Source organism: Typopeltis vanoorti, chromosome 15 (assembly GCF_054136105.1).
Source record: "Typopeltis vanoorti isolate ZY-2024b chromosome 15, IOZ_Tvanoo_1.0, whole genome shotgun sequence".
NCBI classification, from domain to species: Eukaryota; Metazoa; Arthropoda; class Arachnida; order Uropygi; family Thelyphonidae; genus Typopeltis; species Typopeltis vanoorti.
Window position 1 is genome coordinate 81,603,746 of NC_143563.1, and position 23,574 is coordinate 81,627,319.

A 23,574-nucleotide genomic window follows, 5' to 3' on the forward strand; every position below is an offset into this window, starting at 1 on the left:
TTTTGTAAAGTAGAAATGAACAACGTTAAGTTTGGAACTAAGATATTTATATTTGTGAAATGAATCTGGAAGACGTTGAGTGGTGTCCCTTTATCTACTTGTAATCTATTTCTCTTTGCCTGCCTTTTCGGGATTGTTGTTTGAGTTGAAATTGGGAGAGACTTGGAATATACAATAATGGATTCTTTACTAAGCCATGTAATGTGGAAAATTCTACCCAGCTTTTCTGCAAATTGTGGCCTTGCCATTATGTATTGCCTTCCCACATACTACCACTAAGATAACTTCCAGACAAATCTGATAGAATAGTGGCAACATGATTATTTGCTAGCCGATCTGGAAACCAGCCTCCTAGATTGTTAAGTGTACTGTCTAGTGACTGTCTTCAGAATTCTTATTTTTAAGCTGTACCGTTGAAAAGAAGAAATGTTGGGTCTCTCCATGTTTTATGTATGTGATTCTGAAAATATTATTCATATAGCATGTTGGAAGAAATCAGGAGAATGTAAACCATCTTTATTCTTGAATCCAAACTTGGTTTTTTTAGTTACTGTAAGCTTCCAGTAAGTAAAATTATAATATTATTCTGGATGATGGGACTACCAGAGGTTTGGCCTTTTCTTTGAGGAATGTGGACATCACACTTCTGTTCTTGCCCATGTTGGTTCACTTTTAGATATATTTCTCTGCTGATGGTTTAAGCAGAGGAAACTTGGTTATTACAGACTGACCAGACCGCAGTGAAGCATAATACTCCACTGGTGGAACTGATGTTTCACCAACCACTCAGACATCCAAAATATCATTATCTTCAATTTTGACGATACATTTATTATCTCTGATTGTTTTTGTTGTTGTTTTTATGAACTTTTAGACAAAAGCTTCCTGAGCATTTTCGCACCTTCTTGATATTTACTTACACACTCTTCAAAATTTAGGGAAGAATATACAACTGACTTTTGTTTAGCTACTTTTACACATATCTTAGCTTTTTTATGCTTTACTTTCTATTTTCTAAGAGTACATGCTGACTTACCAGGAGTTTTTTTTGTATGATTTCTTCATTTTTAGGACTGCTTTTTAACTTTTTCACTCTACCATGAAGTTCTGATTTCAAATTTTGTCACTGATTTCTATATGGTTCCTGTTTTCAAACTCACTTTTTCTTGAATAGTATTTCTATGTTTGCATATTCTGCTCACCTCTGTAGACTCTTAAGTTACTCCATTTTTTTTTTAAAATACCTTTAGAAAATATTTTCTTTTTAATATGATATTCAGATTGACCTTCCTCAAAACTGGATGATCACTTCCTGTTTCAACCCCTGCATTGAAGATATAGTCTGACCACAGAAGCGAGAGCTGTCATTGGCAGAATGCCAAGAAGAGTCAGTTCATGTTGAAGGGGAGAAAGAAATAAGGTGATGTACGAATTGGTCACCAACACTTGAAATTGTGTGCTTTATACGTAAAATTTTCAAATTGTTCTATAAGCAAAATAGTTACCACTTTAAAAACGATCATGATTATAAAAGAGAAGTTAATTTTTCGATGTGTAATAATAAACACTCATTGCACAATACGGATTGATTACTCTATTATCACAATGGATTCTCCTTCTTTTGACATGTGCAGAAGTGTTGAAGGGTCTTGTATCTATGGGCGTATTATATCACTATCAACAACAACAGACTACTTATTTCTTGTGTGTTCTCTTCATTTGTATTTATGCATATCTTTTGTTAGAACATTGTATTAATAGTAATTGGTCTATGTCCTGAACAGAAATGCTGTGGGTGCTTACTGTTATTATTACTTTTGCTTTTTCCTTGAAATTTTTCCAAAACATATGTCTAGGATTCATTCTCTGCTCTGCTGTTCAAGTGCCTAACATGAACCAACTTTTCCTTGTCAGCTGTTTTCTTGCTGTCTGGACTACACAAATAAGTCTTACTGTCCAGTTTTCCCATTTTAAAATTTTCCCACATTACTCAATTTGAAATTTCCTGCCATTCAGAAAGTTTAGTGCTGAATGCTATATCTTTTCCTCTTGATTTCCCTGATCATTGTTACCGTGTTTATAACATCTTAGTATTTAGAAATATCTCACCTGTTTTAGTCTTCTTTGTCTTGGCAACACCAATCTTGTTGACATAGTATTTTTGTAATTCCTCTGCTAGCTTCATCTCTTTTCCATTGATGCTTCTTAGATTGATAGTTTTTGACAGAAATGAAAATAGTGATATCAGGAGGTGATATTTGTGACATGTTTTATATCAAAACATAGTGGAGGTTAGAGTTATCCTAAAAAGAGTATATCATGTTCTAAAGATATGGTGTTGTAAAGTAAGAATGAAGAAAGCAGGTTGTTCTCTGAGAAATAAGACAGGATTGAAGTCTACTAGCATCGAAATTAGCAAGGTTATCAGAATAATCAGATTCCCCCCCCCCCCATTGAAGAATGGGTTGGAGATCAGAATGTAGGGTTGGAGAAGTTATTTTAAAAGCTTTTAAATTGTAGGAAAAGTAAGAAGCAAGGAGATTAGCTTTTTCTATGAGTATAATGAATTAGATCTTCCCAAGTCCATAGGAGGTGGTAGCAGGGTTGGACAAAAGTTAAGGTCAGTAATTTTGGCAAGAGAGTATGGCTTTCATTTGATGTGGTCATAGTTTCTCCTTTGAACAACATGGAAGTTGCCTGCTTTTAGCTCTTTTAAAATTACTTGTTGATGATTTGCAGCCATTTCAAGATTTAGTAACATACCTAATTCTTCTTTTCTGGCGCTAACACTTGAAATTTATGGATGGAATTATTTAAATTCGATTGGGAAGTTAAGCATCTCAATACCAATAAGAATTGTTTCAGTAATGCATTCAAACTGAAAATCATAATTTGGGTGAAGAAATTTGAACATTGAAATCATGATCATCTTTCTCACCATTCTATAATGTGTAGAAACCTGCATTTGAGAGTGGCCTTGTGAGTGTTGCTGTATGGGAGAAGAAAGAACATAAACCAGCAGATAATTGGAATGGTTCTTAGTGAGGAGGAGATGACAGAAGCATTTGAGTGATTAAGGCTATCTGTTATTTTGGTAGGTGTGTAAACAGATTAATGTGATCACTGATGATATACCTTTGGTATCTCTACTACTTGCTGGATCATTGTAGTCAGAAAAGGATTGATTGGTTAGTTGGTTGTTTTGAATTTACAGACAAAGCAGCTGAAGGTATGAGGCCAATGTATTATGTCCTAAATTCCATGTGTTCTTCTGACCAGTTTCATTGTGTTATGAGGGGGAAAAAACCTTGTGACTGCTGTGTGAGACTGGCTAACTCACCTTCATTTGAAAAGCCTTTATAAAGGTTCATTGCATCCTAGATGGGATCCAAACCCAGGTCATTCCAGCCAGAATGCATTGTTAATATTAAATGAGCTACAGAGACCTTGTGGAAAAGGAAAGCCAGTTGGAATTGGGAACATTAAAATCTCCAAGGAAGATCACCTCACTGTTAGGAGGGTTAAACTGTAGAAAATCAGCATTTAAAGAAACAAAATCAAAGAGTCCAGAATGGTTGTCAGTTTTAGGTGAGCAATGGATAGTAGATAAATTTGATGCAACGAGACCAGTAATTTTAGCCAAAGTAGATCAGAAACATTGGATCCCAATTCAGAAGCTTTCTAACAAGGTATATCAATGAACGTATGCACAAATATTATCTTTTAAGACCAAAAAAAAAAAGCAGAGAGGAGTTTGTAATTTGGAAAACTGATATGAGTAACGCTTAAAGCAGCTGACAGTTGATTTTCTTTTAGCAACGTAGTAGTGATTTTGCGAATTGGAAATGAACGTTATTGAGCTTTGCAGAGTTTTTAGGAGGTTTGCTTTGGTGTGTAATCTGTTTCTCCTTGCTTGACTTATCATATACCATATGATACCTTCTATTTACCACTTCTTCCAACAACACTTGCCCAGAATAATGTCAGGATTATTCACTACATAACCTGAAAGTCTTCCAAGATGTTACCATATGGCTTAGTGCAATATACCATCTAGCAGCTGGTCTTCAGAATAACCATTTTAAAGCTGTACTCTCAAAAAAGAAATGTCATTTCATGATGTCTGTATATATCTTGAAAAAACTCATAATACTTATAATGAATGCTGGAAGAGATGGGGGAAAAAGAAAACTTGATCTTTGCTCTAGGAGTTTGGACTCTTTCAGCTTCCCTCAAGCAAAATAATGTATTCTACTGGCTAATGACAATTATTCATCACCTAGGGGTGTCTAGTACCATAGAGGCTTGCCATTTGTTCTTTAGTGTGTAGATACCTCACTTCTAGATAGTTGCCTGCAGTCTAATCATTTAACATTTGTTGGGGGATTGCTTACACACCCATCAATGTGATGGTATAGTCAGAGAATTTGGGTACTGCAGACCAGCCAAACATCACTGAAGTTCAGAGTACACCACATTGTGGTGGCTTGCTCTATCAGCATTTTAGATATCTAAGTATTAGCTTTTGACACTGCAATCATGCATTCTGCCCTAGCTGTCTTGAGGAGAATATCTTCAAACACCTGAAGGTCTTTCTATTAGTATAGTGTGGTTGTGATTTACATGTGGGTTCATTCCTGCCCATACAAAAATTTGCTCAAAAGTGATAAAGTTCAGAAGCATCATCCCTTGAATTTTAATGCACTTCTACGAAATAACTGGTCTTAATTTGAGCAAATTTTTGTACAGGCATGCAGTCTAAGAATACAGAATGACTGGGCATTGGGGATAACCATTTACTGTTTAAGGGATACTGTCATATATTGGGCAAAACATCTTTCACCGATTCACATCTACACTGTTTACATGTGTACAGAAGGGTCACTTATTAATAGACTTGGAGAAATTGCAGAGATCATCACATGTAGAGAATGACTGAAGAGGAAAGTGGCAATCCAACCACAAAGATCTTTGTAAGCAAACCTCTTTGCCAGTCCTGATTGAATGCTCTGTAAATGCTAAGAACAGCAACAGTGAGTTTCTTCAAACCTTTTCATAGCTTATATGAAAGGTGGGTAAGGTTAACTAAAAGATCTATTGTGGGCAGTAGAATCTATAGTGTTCATGAATTAATTGGTTGGCCCTCTATTTGGTGAAGAAGTTGGCTGTTGATAACCTTCCCCATTGTTTTTGAGTGGATTGAGGTAAGAGAAATGATAGCTTGATGGCAAACAGTTTTTTCCCCCTTTTTTTTGGAACAGGTATATAGGCTTACTTATTCACACAGATGCTATTAGGGATTTTGTACAGTCAGTATAGGGTGGGTGTTAATTCTGAGAAACAAAATTTGAGAACATTTTTGGGGGAGAGGGGGTGACAATACTACCACATCCACCATGAAACTTGATGATATGCAATCCTTTCTTTTAGAGTTACACAGTGATCAGCATTCATTTAAAAAATTTATGGAATTTACAACCGTGTTAAAAAAACTTTTTTATTATTCTGATGTTTCGATCTTCACATCAAGATCATCATCTGGAGCATACATCAATATACAAGACAATCTGAGTTACATTATTAACTGTAAGCTAAAGAAACAATGATTTGATCACGTGTTATTCTACTGATATGACCTCTAGCAAAAAAAAAATTTACTTGAAGCTAAATTCTATTATTTACGATGACCGGAATAAACATTCTTTCAGAAACAATGATGTCCTATTTTTAGTGTTACAATTCTTATTTTTGCTTTTAAGATACTGAATTTTCTACAGTCCTGTTTATAGTTGTTCTTAGTGAGGAACATTCAATGGGTCGAATATATACCTTCCATATGTTTGGGATTTTTAGACCATCATTATTGTTCAGATTGTGGTGGTTCACCAGATATCTATAGGACATCATTGTTTCTGAAAGAAAACCATCTGAAAGAACGTTTATTCCTGTCATCGTAAATAATAGAATTTAGCTTGATGTAATTTTTTTTTTTCACTAGAGGTCATGCAAGTAGAATAACATGTGATCAAATCATTGTTTCTTTAGCTTACTATAATAATGTAACTCAGCTTGTCTTGTATATTGATGTATGCTCCAGGTGACGATCTTGATGTGAAGATCGAAACGTTGGGATAATAAAAAAGTTTTTTAAACACGGTTGTAAATTCCATAAATTTTTAAAATGAATGATGATATGCAAGCTTTTAATGAGTTTTTGGATGTCTTTATGGAAGAGATAGTCATTAAGCTATTTTTTTGGTGCAGTGAGAGTCGATATGTCTTGATCATTTATATGGGAGGGCAGAGGCTGATGCCAGGAAGTCAGCCATATCTTTATGGTGGTGTTACCATGGATGTTAGAGGGGGGTGAAAGTGTAGAAGGGCATAAGCTGTGACAAGTGAATAAACAATAACTGTCATTTGAGTAGGACATTAGTTATCTGCCTGTGATTGTTTCAAAGTCTGATTTGGATTTGTTGATGGTTATATGCTGGCCTGGTTGGCCGAGTGGTTAGCGTGTCTGCTCTCCGGCCAAAAGGCTGCGGGTTCAAATCTCGTTGTGGACATGGGTGTTTGTGATTGTCTGTGGAAATACTAGTGGTGGTGGTTAGCAGCAGATGGCGTTGGTGTAGCCATGGTTAGTGGAAGTTGGTGGATTTGAGTGGTGAAGACAGAGAGTTGTGGAGTGGTTACCCTCCCTCAATAAGTCTTTGGACTCCCTGGAGGTGTCACATAATAATTATTTATGTATAGATGTTGTGAGCTGTGCTATAAGTCGATTGCAGAGTTGGGGTTTTTGACTTGAAGTGTGCTGAATTTTTGTCTTGCACATATATTAGAGATCACAGGTTCTCATTCCTGCAAGGATTATTTCAATTTTTCATTTTGAGCAGGTGCTTAGATCAGAAGAGTGGAATCCATAATTAAATCATGAAAAGAACTAGTAGAAATCATGGAAGTCATCTCATTTGACACCATTGTAGTGCCAGAGGATATGGGACTTAGAATGGCTGATTGAAGGGTGTGTGTGCTGCTGTAGAGGAAATGCAGACATGGTTATGATTTACATTACCATAGGAAGAGGTAACATCTACAGTATCTTTGAAAGAAGAGCTGGCTAAAAATGGCATAGGATGTTTAGTGAGCATTAGCCAGTATTCTGGTACATGCACAATTTGTATTAATTATGACTAAAGCAAAAACTCCATCTTTTTTTTTGGCTTAATCAGGAGTTAGAGAAGGAATGCCACTCTGAGTTGTGAAGTCCAATGAAAGATGACTTCACTGTTTGGATAATTAAATGAAGAGAATAAAGCTTCAGAAATAAATAATCAGAGATCAAAAATGGATTTTAGAATTTGGAGGATGATACAGCAAATAAAGCAACAAAGTGTGAAAGAAGAAAATTTTCCAGAGCAGGTGTCATATAGAGGGGATTCTAGGTTTATTGTTTTCTGACTTGGAATGTTATATCTTCCAAGTCAGAATCTTTCTGATATCTTTTTCTTTTTGATATCTGATTCTTTTATCTTTCTGATAAAAGTTCATGTGCTGTCTTCTGTAATGTAGTTGAGGTGCAGTAATAGTTGACTCTGCCAGTTGTGGTTCTGCATGAGAAGTAACAGGTCCAGTTTTAGGAAGTGGGTGTGCACATGATTTATGTTTTCAGTAAGTCCACAAATGTTAGTAAAGTGTATCTAAAAGTGCTTTTTTTTGTCTGATTTGTGTTTTTTAATTTTGTTTTTGAATTTTGGATGTAGTTTTAACAATTTTTTCATTACAAATATTCAAAATATATTTGTGTACAATTATTTGATCTCCAGTGTTGCCGCATTGGTTTATGGAGTTTTACATATCTTTCACTGGTTGGTTATATCAAATGTTAATTATAGAGTGAGTTAATTGTAGTGTGGGTGTGACACTCATTGTCATCTCTCACATAAGGAATATCCATTCTTCTACATAATGCTATATTTAAGCCCTCTCTCCAGGCATGATCTGTCAGAGAAAGTGGAAGTTATAAGCTAGCTAATAAGGAATCCTTATGAGGTTTAGTGTCTTGTACTGTCTAGCAACTAGCCTGTGAAACACTTTACTGCTAGTCTTTAATGGAGGAAATACTGGCTCCCTAGTTAATTATAGCATGACAGACATGTACAAGAAGGGTGTCATCTACTCTACATGTAAGAAGGCAGGGAACAGAAACTGGAGATCAATCATTGCAGCAGCTACTTCAGGCTTCCAGTATGTGAAGGTGATGGTATTTTGCTGAGTGCTGAAGATGATTTTTTACCTAGGTATCTGTGTAAAAAATGGTGATAGTAACTGATTCACAGGATTTTTTATTTTTATATTTTATTTATAATTATTTTTTATAGCAAATTTGTTCTGTTGGACTGGAAAACATGCCATAACTAGCAAGAAATTATCTTGTTAGTTATGACTGTTAGTTTCACTTATGCTTAGTATAAGCAAACAGAAACTTATGCATGAAGCAGCTTCACAGCTGAATATGAAGTCAGAAGTAGTCAGCTTCACTACATATAATACTTAGTTGTGAAGATATTTCACAAACCAACAAATAAACACACTTTTGTTTGCTCATTTTACAGTAAAATATAATACAGGTATCTCTCGTTTAACGCAGTTTATTAATCCCTCAATGTTACCTCAAATATATCAATGATAAAAAGTACAATTCGTCCATGATCGATTACTGTATTAATAGTTCGTTTTATACGGTATTCTTTTAGGAAAGATAAAAAATGAATGCAAAGTAAATGTTTAATAAATGTTTGCACCTACATTAGTTACTGCAATTTTTTTTATCAAAAGAAGTTATTAAGAGTTGTTTGAACAGTTTTAGTTTTTTTCTTATCGGCATAAATTCTACGATAACAAGCAAAATGACTCTCTAGACTTCAGCAAACAAGCATTCTTCGATTAACATCTAGATCCATATTCATTACTTGCTGCTTAAGCGATTCTAAACTACGAAATATTCCATCAGTTCTTTGACTGTTATCTCCTTTGGAACCTCATCTTCACATTCCATTTGTTCGTTGTCTTCATATGTACGTTATTGTTCAATTTCAAGAAGATTGTTGTCACTGAAATCTTTTGAATTTGAATCTAATAATTCTTTAACATCTGCATCAACACCATCAAAACCAAGGTCTTCACCAATTGCAACGATTTCTTCGACCACGTTGTTCACAGGATTTTGAAAACAACAATCTAAGTCATTAGCTCATTCTGGCAAAAGGTTTTTCCAAACAGCTTTCATGCAGCTAGAAGACACTTGCTCCCATGAGTCATGAATGTTTTCAATTGTGTGTTTAATGTTAAATTTTTTCCAAAATTCTTGGAGCGTAAGCGTATTTTCCCCCATTGTTGTTTCTAATGCCTTTGAGAAAGTCTTTTTAAGAAAATAGACCTTGAAAGTTGCAGTGATGCCCATGTCCATAAGTTGTGACAGTGATGTCGTATTTGGATTTAGATCATTAAGAGAATATGAATGACCAGGGATACTTCTATATATAATTTCCTCTCAAGTAGAATGATTTTTTAAAATTGTTTTTCTCTTGCTCCATTTCATACCAGTTGCAGACAATGATGATAAACTTCCAAATCTGTAATGTTATGAAAAAAATTTAACTTAATTTTCAATGAATAAAAAAAAAAAAAACTGCTAAGAATAGTATAATTATTTAAGCAACTTAAAGTTTGCTACTTTAAGATTTAGTAATTATGTTTAAAAGATATATCTCTTACTTGTGTCTTTTTGTAGAACTGCATTTCATTATATGACTTATTTCTTCTCAACTTCAAAGGATAGTTCTATCTGCACATGACAAATGATTTGTGAAACTGATTTTTGAATGATATTTATGTAGGTGTGTGTGTGTGTGTGTGTGTGTGTTTTCTGCAGTGCTCATTAATTAGATGATATTTTGATATATTCTTTAAAACAAAATTCAGACAGTTTGCTTAGCTAAGTAGCATGATTTCATATTTAATTACCATAAATAAAGTTAAGAACTTTGCCAATTTATTACAATGAAAGTATACTGATTCTCCATATCCTGGGCATCTTAAAATGAAAAATTGTTAGTCAACCCATGTTATGCATCTGTTTCATATTCTGTCTTCAACTGACACCACATTCACTTAATGCTCCACCTGTTGAAATAGTTGAGAAACTTCCTTTAGGAGAAAAACCTTCCCAGGTGGAAATTCTATTTCCTGTCCTATCCTTCGCATCTGTCCCTTAGGATGGGTTGAGTTCTCCCCCATACTGAGGGGCTTACAAATTAATGCAGCTGGTTCACCACTCCTCTACTGCATCTCCTAAGGGTGATTTTCATGACTGTAATCTGTGTGTGTGTTCATGGGACCTGTTTGCCTGTCTGAGGGAAAGAAAAACCCTAGTTGCCGGCTGAAAAAAAAACCTACCTCTGTATGAGACCGGCTAACTCGCCTTTCGTCGAAAGAGAGACCAGATAAAGGTTCCTCACATCGCTGATGGGAATCGAACCCAGGTCTTTCTGACCATAGGGCTTCATCTATGTCGACTGAGCTACAGAGGCTCTAATTATATTTATATAGTATAAAAACACAGACCAGTATGTATACTAAGGCAAGAATACCATTTGATATAGTATTGGTGATGACATTTAAGGAGACATCTACAAAAGCCACTATAGCTTTGCTTGAGAAGTAGTATAGAAAATTATAAGAAGCATTACAGAAAATTTTTCTTGTGAGCATGGAGGCCAAATTTAAATTAATGCAAGCCATCTCCATAAAGAACTATGATCCATTTTGCAAATGGCAAAAATAGTTAAATAAGTCATATTGCCAACTTGTCTTTAGTGTCAAAGTTGTTCTTCATATTTATAGCTTGTATAGTGCACAATACAGTGATAATTTATTTTATTTTTTATGACAATCCCACCCATCAAGTGTTAGGAACATATTAGTAGAGACCAAACATGGTCTTTTCATGTTCAGGTCTCTGATAAGCAGAACTGTAATATCACTACAGCTCTGAAATGAAAATCATCTACTTAGAAATTAATTGTTAAATTAAATTTTGACTTATTTAGATGTAAATCAGTTTGGCATTTCATTAAAGGAAGGGAAAAAAATTACCAAGAATCATGAGTCAGCCATCTCAATGAGAATATAATGTAAAATTTGTCTAATATCTCTATGAAATAATTTCCCACTTAAGTTAAATGTAATTTAGCAACCTATTATTTTATTGTATACTCTGACTGAGCTCCCAGTTACATAGCACCTCAGTTCATGGGACGCCAGGCATGCTACTGTGCCTAGTGTCCCATGAAATAGACACTGTTATCACCACAGGATATGAGGTCAACCCTCATATCCTGTGGTGATAACAATTTTTCTATCTTTTGTTTATTTTGAGAAGTATGGACATCCAGTGTCCATCTCTTCAGAAAAAATACTTTTTAAGGTTATCTGTTATATTTTTATTTCTGTAGATTCAGTGGTTCATTATTCTTACAGAGGAAGCTAGCAGCATTTCTTAATGTGATACCATTATTGTTATTTATTTACTTATTTGATTAGAGAGTTCAGGTTTAGTGTAATCGTTTTAGGAATTGTGATGCTGTAATGGGTTGATGATATAAATGAGCTTCAAAAAAGCAACAGATGTAATTATAACATTAATTCAGAACTGTTAATTTTAAGGAAAGAGCAACGTATATTATTATATTAACTAAATAACTTTAATTAATACTTCCAATATATCGGTAATGTTACATTACCATCTTCAGGGAACATAAAAATTAATGAAATGTGCACTAACACTGAGCAAAAAATGGCTGAAATCAGTCATAGAGTCCTAAAGGGTGCCACCTAGTGGGCCAAATTGGGTATTAATCTTGGCTGTTTGGGCTGATGTTCTAAGAATGCAAGCCTCTCATATTTGGGGTAGTCTCATGCATCCAAATTTATTGAGGTTTGGGGAGTTTTTTTAAGGCTGAGACTGATTCTAAGAATAATCTCTCATATTTAAATTTGCTGCGGTGTAGTAAGGAAGCTTTCTTCCAACGTATTTTATGGCAGTGTCCAAGGCATGGTCAGCAAGTCCCGAGTGGCTATAACGATTCTTATGTTCAGATATCCTGATATTAGCAGTCCTGCCTGTTTGGCCATAGTAAGACAGTTTGCAACTACAAGGGACCTGGTAAACTCCAGGTAGGTCTAGAGGAAGTGACTGGTCCTTGGGAGAGTGGATAAGAGATGCCAATTTTTGATATGGTTTGTAACAAGTTATCAAGTCATATTTTTTTAAGATTTTTGTTAATTTTTCAAAACTGCCACGAATATAAGGAATAGTGACAGATTTAGAGTAGTCCTTGTTGTGGAGGGGGTTAACTGGTTTTAATATTTTTTGGATTTTATGGGGGGGGTTGTATCCATTGGCAACAAAGGTGTTAAGAATATGAATAAGTTCAGTAGTAAGGCATTGTTATCTGAACTGATTAATTTTGCCCTGTTATATAGGGTTTTTATAATTCCATATTGTTGGGAGGGGGGAAGGTGTGAATGCTGGAGAATGTATATGTATGTGCAGGTTTTCTGTAAACTGAGAAAGCCAGGGATCCATTACGCTGGCGTGTAATCAGAGTATCTAGGAAAGGGAGTGTGTTATTGTTTTCTTTTTCTAAGGTAAACTGGATCCTGGGGTGTTGATTGTTTAGGTGTGAAAGGAAGTTTTCTAGTATGTCTAGGCCATGCGGCCAAATGGCGAACACATCATCTACATAGCGTAGCCAGTCCCATTGTGGACGGCATCAATTCCCCCACATACAAACTAGCCAAACATTTAGTCAAAGTGCTCACACAATATACTGGCTTCACACATTAAAAATTCAGCCCACTTTATAAAGCCAGTATAGAAAACCTCTCACTCCAACACACTGACATAATGGTCAGTTTTGATGTCTCCTCCTTATTCACCAATGTTCCACTCAAAGATACTTTTACCTCATCCAAGGCAAATTTCCTCCCGATATCTCAGCCCTATTTCAGTTCACCATGAACTCAGGCTATTTCATTTGGCAAGGAAAATTCTACAAATAAATAGAGGGGACTGCTCTCCACTCTCCCCATTTCTGGTCAGCTTCTTTATGGAGACCTTCGAAGAAAAAACCTTAAACTCGGCCCCACTTAAACCTATTGTTTGGCTACGCTATGTAGATGATGTGTTTGCTATTTGGCTGCATGGCCTAGACACACTAGAAAACTTTCTTTCACATCTAAACAATCAACACCCCAGGATCCAGTTTTCTCAGTTTACAGAAAACTTACACATACAGGTAGATACATTCACCAGCATTCACACCATCCCCCCCCCCAACAATATAGGATTATAAAAACCCTATATAACAGGGCAAAATTAATCAGTTCAGATAACAATGCCCTTACTGCTGAACTTATTCATATTCTTAACACCTTTGTTGCCAATGGATACAACCCCCCCATAAAATCCAAAAAATATTAAAACCAGTTAACCCCCTCCACAACAAGGACTACTCTAAATCTGTCACTATTCCTTATATTCGTGGCAGTTTTGAAAAATTAACAAAAATCTTAAAAAAATATGACTTGATAACTTGTTACAAACCATATCAAAAATTGGCATCTCTTATCCACTCTCCCAAGGACCAGCCACTTCCTCTAGCCCTACCTGGAGTTTACCAGGTCCCTTGTAGTTGTAAACTGTCTTACTATGGCCAAACAGGCAGGACTGCTAATATCAGAATATCTGAACATAAGAATTATATCTGTTTCCACTGTTATAGCCACTCAGGACTTGCTGACCATGCCTTGGACACCCGCCATAAAATAAGTTGGAAGAAAGCTTCCTTACTACACCGCAGCAAGTTTAAATATGAGAGATTATTCTTAGAATCAGTCTCAGCCTTAAAAAACTCCCCAAACCTCAATAAATTTGGGTGCATGAGACTACCCCAAATATGAGAGGCTTGCATTCTTAGAACATCAGCCCAAACAGCCAAGATTAATACCCAATTTGGCCCACTAGGTGGTAACTGAAATCAGTCCTTTAGGACTGATTTCAGTTGTTTTCTTCAGCCATTTTTGCTCAATGTTAGTGCCTGCATGCACATTTCATTAATTTTTATGTTCCCTGAAGATGGTAATGTAACATTACCGAAATATTGGAAGTATTATTGTTATTTGGTTAATATAATAATATACATTGCTCTTTCCTTAAAATTAACAGTTATGTATCACCAACGTATAAGCTTATCTACAAGAACATTAAATCAGGTATGTTGTGTATATGGTATTTTATAGATATTTTGGGATGGCAGGATAGCCATATGTGTTTATTTCTTTTGACATATTTTTATTGTCGTTTTTTCATTATATTTCCTCTTTGATTCATGATATGGGATGTTCTAATCTGTCTTCAGCTTTTGTATCTCTTTCATCCTTCCACCTTTCATATGCACTTGAGTAGGTACAGATAGTAAGTTAGTTTGAACATGATGTAATGTTTAAAGCATCTTCACTGACCTAGTTAAGTCAGTGGATCTCTATTCATTATAGCAGCTTTCAAGGGACACTATCTGAGGCCACACTTTAATTGGAGTCTGGGTACTCCCTTTGTGGGAGTGGTGATTTAGTCCTTCATTCCTGTTGTGCTGTACTTTATTAATTTTCTTGTTATTTTACCCACTATCATAATAAACAGCATAAAAAGTTCTAGATGTAATACTGCTATAAAAAAATGTAAAAAATCCCCAAACACCAAAAAATCTGCAATTCCAAAAATTTTCCAAAAAAAAAAAAACAACAAAAATCCACCAGAATTTCACTAATTCATGTAATCGAATAACTTCCCGATTGCCTCACCAATATCCAAGATCTCAAAGCTAATGTCAATGATGTGCACCACCAACATACAGACATGTATGTCTCTTCTGAAATTTCACCAGAAGGACATCAGAAAAATACTCAGTAGCCTTGATACTAATAAGTTTCCTGGTTATGATGGTATTCCTTCAGTTTTATTAAAAGTGGTCCTGATGGTATTCCTTCAGTTGTATTTAAAGTGGCCCTGATGGTATTCCTCTAGTTGTATTAAAAGTTTGCTCTCTGGAACTTGTGCCCATATTGTACAGTCTCTTCAATTGTCATATTCAGTCGGCATCTATCTACAAGCTTTTTTCGAGATTGTTTTTAGAAAAGGAGATGAAAGTCAACCATCAAACTGTCAGTGGTCACTCTTGATATTTCCAATGCATTTGATTGAGTCTGGCATTGAAGCCTTATTACTAAGCTTCCATTTTATGGTATTTCTCCTTCCTTTGTGAATGGATTGTCAGCTTCCTCACTGGCCATTCATTGTGGGTCATGGCAGATGATGTCCTTTTATCAGATTTTTTTTGCAGTCAGTGCTGGTGTACCCCAGTGCTCTGTGCTTTCAACTGTACTTCCTCTCTTTCTCCTATACTTTGATCTCTCTGACATTCAATCCTATTCATAGCTTTGCTGATGGCAGTATTCTCCAGTCCTCTTTTCAAAACCTTGTAGTGTTTCTAGAGACTTTTTCTTAATGCTTAGCATTAGACGCTTCCAAAAGGAGATGCACTTTGCATTATGAATTTTTAAGCAATTGATGTGAAATTAACAACCTTCATGTACAAGTATTCTAGTCATGAAGATACTTCACATGCAAACTTTGCTTGCACTTGGGAAAAGGATTAAACAAGATTATAATTTCTTGGCAAGTATAATATAAAGATATTATAATCATCACTGTCATTTTAGTAAATTTATTAATTTTTTGTTTTGGACCTGTTTCTTTGATGCAGCTTATATTGCAGCTACGTGAAAGATTAATAAAATTATTAATTTGGTCAGTTGATTTGTTATTCAGAACTGTTTTGCTTTTTATTGGCTCCCTTTCTTTATATGCCACAATTTTTTATCAGAAGACATTCTCATCCCATAATTGATAACAATCTTGTCAAGATTGTATAGAACTAACTATAGTGTGTCTTCTGTATTAGCAATTAAGATTTGATCATCTACATATAATGTATTTAGTGATTAATTTGGTTGTAATTGTATCCTGTATTATTTATGTACTGTGATTCCTTTTAATATTTCATTAATGTCTATTAAAAAGGACTCAAAACAAGCTATATCTCTGCATTATCCCTCTATTTATTTTTAGCCATTCACTAGATGTCACTGATTTTTACTGTTATGACGTGATTTTCGTATAAATTTGTCAACGATTATTCCATTCCATTTTTTCTTATGATATCTATATGAATTTGAATATCTATTTGAATGCCTCCGTAGTGCAATTGGAAGAACGACGGTACATTGCGCCCTTCGATTGGAATAGGCCTAAGTTCGATTCTCGTCGCGACAGGAGGAATCTTTATCTGGTCGATTTCAATCCATGGTGAGTTAGCCGATCTCATACGGAGGTAGCAGGGTTTTTTCTCCCGGAAACTCGGGTTTTTCATCCCGCATACATACAAATCGGCCCTTCAGAACACACGCAATTTACAGACAAAAATTACTAGTTGTGGTGGTGTTGGAGGTGGGCGGTAGATGGCGTTGATTCGTAGTAGAGGTAGGGTGTAGAGATAGTTGAAGATGTCCTCCCGCGATGAGTCTTCGGACTCCTTGGAGGTATCAGGAATAATAATAATAATAATAATAATAATCTACAGTATATTACTTTGTTCTTTAATTTGTTTGTTCAGATATTTCAAAATATTAATAATAATAATAATAATATTATATTATTATTATCCTAAGACCACATAGAGTTAAAGATTGATCAAGGAGGTCCCTTTGGCCTACACACAGCTCATGATACCTTGCCTTAAACACATTCAAATTCTCTGCAACACCACACTCTCAGGCAATGCATTCCAGTCACACATAACTCTCCATGCAAAAGATCTGCTTCTTACTCTCTTGTTCACATCCCCTTTATACAGCTTCCAGGGATGACCTCTTGTTCTTTCATGACCTCCTACCATTTTATGAAAAGCCTTTCAATGTTAATCATATAGCAACCTCCTATCCACTAGACTCTGCAAATTGCATCTTCTCAACCTTTCTTCATATTCAACATTCCAGAACAGAAACTACTTTAGTCAGTTGCCTCTGGGCCCTTTCCAGTATCTCCTCATCATTTTGAAAATCAGGTGATTATATGTGTGCACAGTATTCCATATGTGGCCTAATCAAGGCCCTTATACAATGGAACTAAAATTTCCTTACTTCTACAAGTAAGTGTCCTCTGCATCATTCCCAGAATTTGTTGTGTTGTCCTCACAATTTTGGCAGTGTATCCTATCAATTTTAGATCCTTACCCACCATCACCCCAGGATCTTATTTCCTCCACCTCCGGTAATATATCCCTACCAAGTCATAATTCTACATCTCGTCTTTATTTCACAAATTTTAAAACCTTATATTTTGCAACATTGAACTGGTATCCCCACTCCCATGCCCATTCACTCAATCTATTCAAGTCTTGTAAGGTCAGAACATCTGCTTTACTCCTTATAGTTTGTCCCAACTTTGCATCATCTGCAAACAACTGAATATCTCCCATCCAAATCATCCCCAATATTACATACAAGTTAAACAGCAATGTCCCTAAAACAGACCCCTAAGTCATACCAACAGTAACTTTCCTGTTTCAGGATATTGTTCTCCCATACACAACTTACTGATTGGAGATTGGCTATCTGGTAGCCAATCTCGAACCCTGCACTAATCTGATATCCAACCCCATCCTCTCTAGCTTGACTATCAACTTATTGTGCAGTAATCTATCAAAAGCCTTTGCAAAATCTAAGTATACTATGTATCCCTCTCCTCTGTCTAATGAAGCCGTCACCTTATTGTAATAAGTAAGTAGATTACCAAAGCATGATCTCCCTTTAGCAAATCTATGCTGTCGATCAAAGATAATACCATTTGTCAACCCAATTCTGGATCCTGGTTCTCACCAGCCTTTCCAACACTTTAACCACAACATCTGACACATAGATAAGCCTATAATTTGATGCTTGAGTTCTGTCACCTCCCTTATGAAGCAGCAAAATCTTGCCCTTCTTCTTCCACTCTTTTGCAACTCGACCCAGTGCACGATTCATATTAAACAAATATGTCAAGGCAGATGCCATCTTCCTGGCACATTCCTTCAAAATACTTGGTGATATACTATCAAGTTCCACAGCCTTATTAGCATCAAGTTTGCTCAATTCCCCATATACCTCTTACTCACTTACAGTTAGTCTCTCCTCCTCATCATCAACTGCTCTCAAATTCTCCGTGATGTCACATTCACAAGAATGAAAGACCTTTATGAATTGCTCATTAAGTATCTCAACTATATCCTCTGCAACAGTTGTTCTTATACCATTTTTTCCAGTCATAATCATTCCTTTATTTTGCTGGCTACATATTGAAAGAACTCTGTATTGCATGCTTAATCTCTTCATTCATCCATTTCATACCTACGTTATTTAACCTTCTTACCCACCCTGGAATACATTTAGACATTGCTTCTACTAGATAGTTCTTGAATATCACTCCAAGCAGCATTGATCCCCCTTTTGCTACAGCTGCAAGCTGTCCCCTGAGCTTTTCATAATCACCAGCCTTTTAGTTCCACATATACCCTTTCATCAGAGAAGTCCTCACATGGATGGCAACCAGCCAGGTAATCACATCATTGTCACTCTCACCAACTGGAGGGTGATTTGACACCTCTTTTATGATAACATCCTCTGATGAGATGATCAAATCTAAGACTCCAATCTTTGTGTGCCCTCTGTTACATACTCCCTTGAAAACTCAAGAAACTCATTTTCTTTACTTTCAGTTGCTATCTTATCATCCTAGTCTATATTGCCATGATTAAAATCACCCATAATGATCACTCTTTTCTTATTTGCTTGGCTAATTTGATTATGCATTTCAATGTCACTACTATCCACATTACCAGGTCTATGGCAACATCCGACTAAGTATTTCATTCTATTCATCCTTATCTCACACTGTACTGCCGTGAACACACTGCCACTATGTATCTCTACCTTGTGTGGACATAACTCTTTTTCTATCGTCAATAGCACTCCAACCTCCCTTTTTATCCTTTCTATCTTCATGAAATACATCATACTCTTCCATCTCTATTCCTGTCAGGATGTCATTCTCATCCAACCATGTCTCACTTATTCCAACAATTTTTGGGTGAACAAACTCAATCAGTGCAACCATTTCATTTGCTTTGTTTCTTCTAGCATTTGTATGCAAGCATAACAGCTTATTCCTGGATCTATAAAAAGTTTGACTGATACCACTTATTAGATGTGGTTTCTTCATACCTTCCTCGAGCCATTTCTTTTTCTTCTTACTTATCCCAGAACCTTCTTCAAATTGAACTGTTTTCCCCTACATCCCAGGTCATCCCCTTCCCTTTTTGTCTGCACATGCATTCACATCCTCTTAAAGCATCAACCTTTCTCACACTGTGTTTTCCCTGTCCGCCCTGAGTTTTCCTGTTTGCCTTGCACATGTGTTCTCTCATTCTCTACACTCATACTACTCACTTTTTCATTTATAAGCACCACTACATTCTCTCCTTATTTATCCTCCTACTCTTTCACATTGCTTTACATTCATTCTTTCACATTCATTTTACTCTCCCTTCCAGCAGCAGTCTCTCCAAATGACTCACACCAAAATCATTCAAATGCAGTCCATTATTCTTATACAGTTCAGTTCATCCTTCAAACTTATGTTACACATGAACAAACTGCACTCCTTTCTCTTCACACATTTCTACTAATATATCATTCATAATTCTTGCTCTCTGCCTCATCTCATCACTGTCATACCTGGGCAACATACTGACTACCTTTCCTATCACACTGTTATCTTTTATCCTTCTCAACAACCTCCTGATATCTGGTCGTACATTCACCTTGTTCCCAGTCAAGTCATTTGCCCTATTATCACTACCAACTCCTTTGCTTGCTTGCTCCTTATATCCAACGCCTCAATCACTGCATTCATTTTACCTCTCGGAAAAGAAACCTCGTGTCTCTTATCATTTACCACACCTCTAATAATCCATACAATGCCACTCATGGGTCTTTCATACCGACATTATTTGTTTTTGTTGTCTTCACTCTTCCATACATATCTACAGTTCTCTTCATTTCACTCCAAATCCATCTCATCTCTTGCCTTATCTTCATCAACTCATCTTTCAAATCTTGCATCATTATTTCACTATCATTCACTCTTTCTATTTTATCACCAGTCACACATAAGCTTATTTGTGCTTTTGTGAATACTGCTTGCCACCTTACTGTTAATTACACTCCGTTTTTCAACTTCCACTACATTCATATCACTTTTGTCATTCTTACTGCCATCAATTGTTTTGTTCAGTAGATAGCTCTTTCACTTTTTCAAAACTTTTTTACTACTATTTTGCCTCTTTTACAGTGTTTCTCTTTGTTATAAGATGAGCACTCATCCTTCTCATGGCATTCTCGTTACTATCACCTTTAGTTACCGATGTATTACTGCCCATTCAGATCCTGCTTCTTATACACCCTACTTCCATCCACCTTAAATATCCATAATTTATTGACATGATTGCCATGGCGTTGATAGAGATGATTCGTAGTAGAGGTTCGGTGTAGTGGATGAGACAGTTGTTGGTGTCCTCTCGCGATGAGTCTTCGGACTCCTTGGAGGTGTCACGAATAATAATAATTTTTTCATTATCCATTTGATCAGTGTACTTATTCCTCCTCTAGCTTATGTAATACCTAATTTTATGCAGCTCCTCACTGAAAAGCTTCTCACTTGGAAGTATTTAATTAATTTTTCAATTCATTGCTAAACTTCTCATTATCTTCATTCGATGCTAAAAAACTATAAAACTGATAGTCGATGAAAAAAAATGCTCAGAGTTCTTTTAGTGTAATGTGTGATCTATATGTGTGTGTATGCATTCATTGTAATAAATTTTCAAGGTTCTTAACATTATTTACTTATATAATATTATTTCACCGATTTTATCACAAAGTTCACAACAGTCTTTTCATAGACTCTTGAAAGTGAGTGGTGTGTGTATCTTGGCTGAAACTTCCATTTATTTTGAGGATTATATTTCATGTATTGTGTGTTTTTTATTCCACATAATGCATGTGATTTTTAAATTTTTACAAATATGCATATGGGAGTTGGACAGTTTGTTAGTATTTCTCACATACTGCTTATATTTATGCTATTTATTGAGTCATTATGCAGTATTGCACTTCATGAAGGTTCTGCACAGTCAAGAAATGCATGTTGCTTAAGCTTTGAGGCTGATCATGTATTTGAAGGATCTTTTGTTGCTTTTCTTACAGCTTATTTAAAGTGCAGCATTGTTGTTACAAAAAGTGTGTTTGCTTAGCATATGACATTCTGCATATGCTAAGCAAACACACTTTTTGCAACAACCAACGATGCTGCAATTTAAATAAGCTGTAAGAAAAGCAACAAAAGATCCTTCAAATACATGATCAGCCTCAAAGCTTAAGCAACATACGTGCATTCTTATACACTAAGATCACAATAAATATTACATAAGATAGTAATATTTGTGATCTACTGGATTTTTGAAATTCTTTCCAAGTCTTCTGTATATAAAGTGATTCATAAGAAACTTGAAGTATCTCAAAAAGAATGTCAAGTATTGTTTAATCATATCAGCTATATATTTGTTACTGTAGAACATAAAAAGACATTACTGCATAAAAGTTCTAATAGACTGTCCAACACCTTCATATGTAGTTAGTGGTTTCAACCAATCAGGCATCTTATAGAACCTCTTTCCAAATTTTCAGCCCCACAAGAGAAACCCCCAACCCAGGTGGAGGCCAGCTAGTTGGTAGGGGACAGAATCAGAATATATGCAATGATTGTTTGAGGAATGGTGGGAAATGTCGTATGGCAACAACTCTACAGAGGCATGAAAAAGTACTCCCATTACGCCATGTTAATCCCTCACCACAACCTTCATCTATAACATTATTTTCAGGATCTTCTAGAACCACTTTTAATACAATGAGAGTATGTGTTAGAAGTCAAGAAAGAAGGCATTCTAATAGTAATGTTCTTAGGCCAATAAGAAGTACTCTTAATGTCAGTTCAAATGTCTCTAGTCCTTATTTAAACTCTGAAAGCAGTCACCAAAATGTAGTTACAAATCCACATTCTCACTTGCCAATTCAGCATGAAAACTGCCCATTTCATCTTCTCAGGTCTGCAGGGTTAGTTCACTGTTTTTGGTGTTTCAGTGTTAAAATATAAGATTGTTATTTATAAACTCTTATTGTTGTCTTAATTTAAAAAAAAAAGCTGAATAAATGCAGATAGTAATATTTAAGTTTCTAAAATGCATTTCTTTTTGACTTGCAATTGTCAATTATTTTAGTAGTCATGATACCTAAGCAAAAAAAAAAAAAAAAAAAAAAAAAGATAAATATATATAAATAATTGCATTTTATATATAACTGGCTGCTGTTGTTTTCAAATACATTTTGCAATGGTATAGTACGATTTCTGCATAATGTAACCGATTATCTTCGTAATTGCATTCATTCATTCAACTATATTGTTGATGGCAATATATTTGTGTGTAACTGGGGTTTTATGTATATTAAACATTGTCCAATTCAAAATTTGAATACATCATTTAAATTTTACTAAGTATAATACAAAATATGCAGCTCTGTTATCATATGTTAGTTTGTGCATAGATGGACAAAGTAACACTAATAGAAAACCTTACCATGTTGCAAGATGTACATGAAATCTTTAAAATTTTCTGAACAGTGTACAGTTGATGGTTACTATAGCAAACATCCCTGTAACTACTGCAATTTCTCTTTCAAAGGATTGATAGATATACTATTCTAAAGAAAATTCACTGTAGCAAACGATTCATTTAGAACAAACTGTTTTCTGTGATCCATATAGGTTTGCTTTAGTGAGAGCATCAACTGTATTTATGTTGCTAGTTTTCTAATCTACAAATAAAAAGAGCTGTGCCTATACATTATAAAAATTATGGAAATGACTACTGTGTTAGAGTAAAACTTCAGTTTAATATAAACCAAAATAATCATTTGATATTTTGACCTTCACATTAAGATCTTCATCTGGAGTGTATACACACACACAGAAACAAGCTGCACTACAATCTACATGGTATGCTAAAGTTACATTGATTTGGTCAGCCGTTAAAACTACTGACCTGACCTCTGGTGAGACAACTTTACTACATCACATGCTGGAGGCCTGTTATTATTATCTATTTGGTTACAAAAATAATTAAGCTAGAGAGCAACATGTTCACACAAAATTACTCATACAAGTATACATATAAATGAAAACAGTATGGATGGTGACCAATAAAAGCTGAAATAATTGTTTAGAGTCCTAAAGTCAGAGTT

General features: G+C 35.3%; 1 protein-coding gene across 4 annotated transcripts in view; it reads left to right on the plus strand.

Moving 5' to 3' along the window:
* Positions 1-23,574, plus strand: part of LOC150098931 (cytoplasmic aconitate hydratase-like) — a 373,379-nt gene that overhangs the window by 72,561 nt on the left and 277,244 nt on the right. For 3 of the 4 annotated variants that reach the window (XM_090405009.1, XM_090405006.1, XM_090405007.1), the window contains exon 5: positions 21,964-22,389. The exons of the other annotated variant lie outside the window; for it this stretch is intronic. In XM_090405009.1, coding sequence (XP_090261135.1) covers positions 21,964-22,389 — 426 coding nt within the window. The remainder of the gene's footprint in view (positions 1-21,963; positions 22,390-23,574) is intronic. 4 annotated transcript variants of the gene reach the window in all.